General features: G+C 52.0%; 1 protein-coding gene across 1 annotated transcript in view; it reads right to left on the reverse strand.

Moving 5' to 3' along the window:
• Cyfip1 (cytoplasmic FMR1 interacting protein 1) overlaps positions 1 to 3,196 on the reverse strand; it is a 74,069-nt gene that overhangs the window by 23,440 nt on the left and 47,433 nt on the right. The window contains exon 21 of the mRNA XM_004644450.2: positions 1,979 to 2,105. Within this exon, the coding sequence (XP_004644507.1) occupies positions 1,979 to 2,105 (127 nt within the window). The remainder of the gene's footprint in view (positions 1 to 1,978; positions 2,106 to 3,196) is intronic.

Genomic DNA, 3,196 nt, shown 5'->3' on the forward strand with positions numbered 1-3,196 from the left:
CGAGATCTGTGGAAGCCTCTGCTGCAGGTGTGAAGCACAACAGATGCCAAAAACTACCAATTAAATCCTCAGATCTCAGGACCCATCTGTACTTTTTTTTCGGAACTGGGGATTGAACTCAGGCCCTTGCACTTGCCAGGCAAGCATTTATTCTACTGAGCTAACTCCCAGCCCCTCATCTGTACTTTAAAGTTGTCTTCTATTTTATCACTGTTTTCTGTAAATAAAAGTGTTAATCTTCTTTCCCCCCAATCTTCTTTTATTCAGTTGAGAACTCTATGAAATACATACTGCATCTTCCCTGTATCTGAGCTTTCTGATTTTTTTTTCTTCTTTCCATTGTATCTCTCTAAAGTCATTACTTTTTGTGTGCTTTCTGATACAATTTTCATCTCTTAAATGATTTTTTGCTTTTAAATCTCATAGAAGCTCCATCTTTTTCAAAACTTTCTGGTCTCCAGCTTATTTCTGGATTTCAAAAAAAAATGATTCATGCTGTTCTTCGTTGCAAATCCACTGCTTTTGTCTTCAGCATGGCGAACTGAACTCAGGCCTCTCACAAGCACTCGGCACTGAGCTACAGCCCTCTCTCCACTCTTTTATATTATTCTGAGACAAGGTCTTGCTGAGGTGTACAGGCTGGCCTCAAACTCGCAGTCCCCCTGCCTCAGCCTCCCAGGTACCTGGCGTCACAGATGTGCACCACCGACCCTGGCTGCAGCGGCCACTCTCTTGGTTTCTTTCAGCTCATTCTGATAGGTTATGGTTTTCATGAGTTTCGAGGCCACCCAAAAGGGCATCAGTGGGCACTGACCTCCTTTTTATGAAAATACATCTCCGTGGCACTGGGCCACGACGCTTCCCTGGGGCTAACCTGGGAGGAGCCCACCTGTGCTTTAGCAACAAGCCGGCCACTGCGACAGCACGTGTGATTTGTTCCCATGAATGCTGATGCGGGGCTTCATTTTCCCACTCAGGTGTGGGCTCTGAGGAAGCATATAGGGTCAGGAAGAATCTGTCCTTTCTTCGTATAAATTTTATCACGCCAGGTGCACTTACTGACATTTGCATGGCGCGGGCTGCTGGATGTGGAATCATTCCCCAAGGGTCACGTACTGAGGATGTGGTCTCCAGGGCAGCAGCGCCGTGGGGCTTTGCGAAAGAGGCTGTGCTGTATGGCCCTGGAGCCACACGGGGTCAGCCCACAGATGGGCTGAGGATTTGATGGCATTGCTGGGAAGCATGGAAACTTAGCATGGGTTGAGGGGCGGGCCCCGCCCTGTCCCGGTTCTTCCTTCCTGTCCCTCTCTTCCTGGCTGCCACAAGCCACGGCCCCTGCCACGATGTCCTACTTCACCAGGGCGCAGAGACAGTGGAGCCCAGAGACCAGATACGGAACCTCTGAAACCAAGACCTTGAATACACCTTTCCTCCGAGTTTTCTCTCAGGCTTGTCCTCCAGGCAGGACCTCACTAAGTAGTGCAGCCAGGCTTGAGCTCACCACAGCCCAGCTGGCCCTGAACCCCCAGGCGCACGCCGCCACGCCCAGCCTCTCCCAGGTACTTCGTTAGTGATGAAAAGCCCACAAGTGTATGCATCTTTTCATGATGACTATAATAAAGAACTAGAACGTCTATCAGCCACTCACTGAGAGAGTACGCCAGCTTCCACCTCAGATGTAAGTCATTTTCCACTAGGATTTCTTACTCTAAAGCTAATTCCAGTTGCAGATACTAAGCGCAGATGCCTAGAAAGACACTAACGAGAGGCCAAGTTCGGTTAGTGTCTAGCTTCTGTTCTTTACACAGAAACTGGGGCCTTCTGTCAGCTCAGTTTATTATTATTTTGGCAGAACAAAGGATTGAACTCAGGCCCTTGCTCTTGTCATGAAAGCACTTATTCCACTGAGCCATCTCCCTGGCCCCCTGTCAGCTCAGTTTATCAGGAAGGTGCAGGTAAAGTTAGCTCTCGGGCTCACCACGATCGATGTCAGGTCTTCGCTTTCAAATCGCCCAATCGCCAGCTCCAGAGACTTGTACATGGCTGCGGACACGCGCTGCGTGATCAGACGGTTCAGATCCACGGACCTGCCCAGGAGCTGGGAGGGAGAGGAGCAGAACTGAGGATCTCGGGAGCCACCGGAGCGCACGGCCAACGCCAAAATGCGCCCTCGCAGCCTAAGCCGAAGGATACGGCGCAATAGAAAACTAGGACAATTTATAAGATGCAGTACAAATATTTTACAGGGAATTGGATACCCAGGTGTCAAAACTAAGTATTTTACTGTCCTAGAACTGAAGTCCTGCAAGTCAAAGCCTTCACCAGGACTTGTGGGGAATCCTGCGCACTGTATTTCCCCTGACATCACAGGCCGAAGCCCCACGCCTCACGAGAGCCCGGCGAGTACGGTCTCTCCGCCGTGCTAACAGTGCTGAGCGCTTGCCCTGGGCAGCGGCCAGGGCATGGCTACCTTCCTCAGGTGCCACACCGCTCAGGGAGAGGAGGCTCCCATCTCTCCCCCAGGAACACACCACCTCAGGATCTGTAAGCAACGCAGAAGTCCAGCGAAGCCTCGGTGAGAACTGTCCTAAAACGTGCGGTGGTTGCCAACTGACAGACTGTGGGGTTCAGCAGAATTTCCCCTACAGCTTTACTTAGCTTTCCCTGGACATAAATAAGGCTGCCCATCACGTAAGAACAACGCACTCTTGGCGACCCTGCTGTGGTGCGGTAGCAGAAGATGCTCCCAGGAGCTAAGATGGCTACAGCATCCCCAGGTGCCGCACCCCCTGGTTGTGGTGTGCAGGGCCTCACAGGCCCCAAGTAAGCGTGCTAGCCCTAACCCACACCCCACTGGGTGGGGCCGCTGAGGGAGAGACAAGCTGAAGTTGGCCAAAATGTCATTCTACAGTATACAGTACTTCATGTGCTTTCTCCAAAGCCTGCCTCTAAGTTCTTTGACCGTGCAGAGGAAGTTCCTCCCTAACTGGCCAGCAGCGCTGCCCCTTTGTTCGCTCTGAGCTCTGGGCCCCTGCTGCCTCCTGGAGCCTGAAGGTAAGCCTGCAAGTCGGCCTCTGCACGTGAGGCTGCCCCATGGAGATGCTTCAAAGACTTCACAATCTGAGGCTTTTAGGCAGGGGAGCAGTGATTGCCCAGGCCAGGAGGCCAGAGCAGGCTAACCTCAGCCAGGAGGCCA

The sequence above is a fragment of the Octodon degus genome, unplaced genomic scaffold, assembly GCF_000260255.1.
Source record: "Octodon degus isolate 3935 unplaced genomic scaffold, OctDeg1.0 scaffold00199, whole genome shotgun sequence".
NCBI lineage: Eukaryota > Metazoa > Chordata > Mammalia > Rodentia > Octodontidae > Octodon > Octodon degus.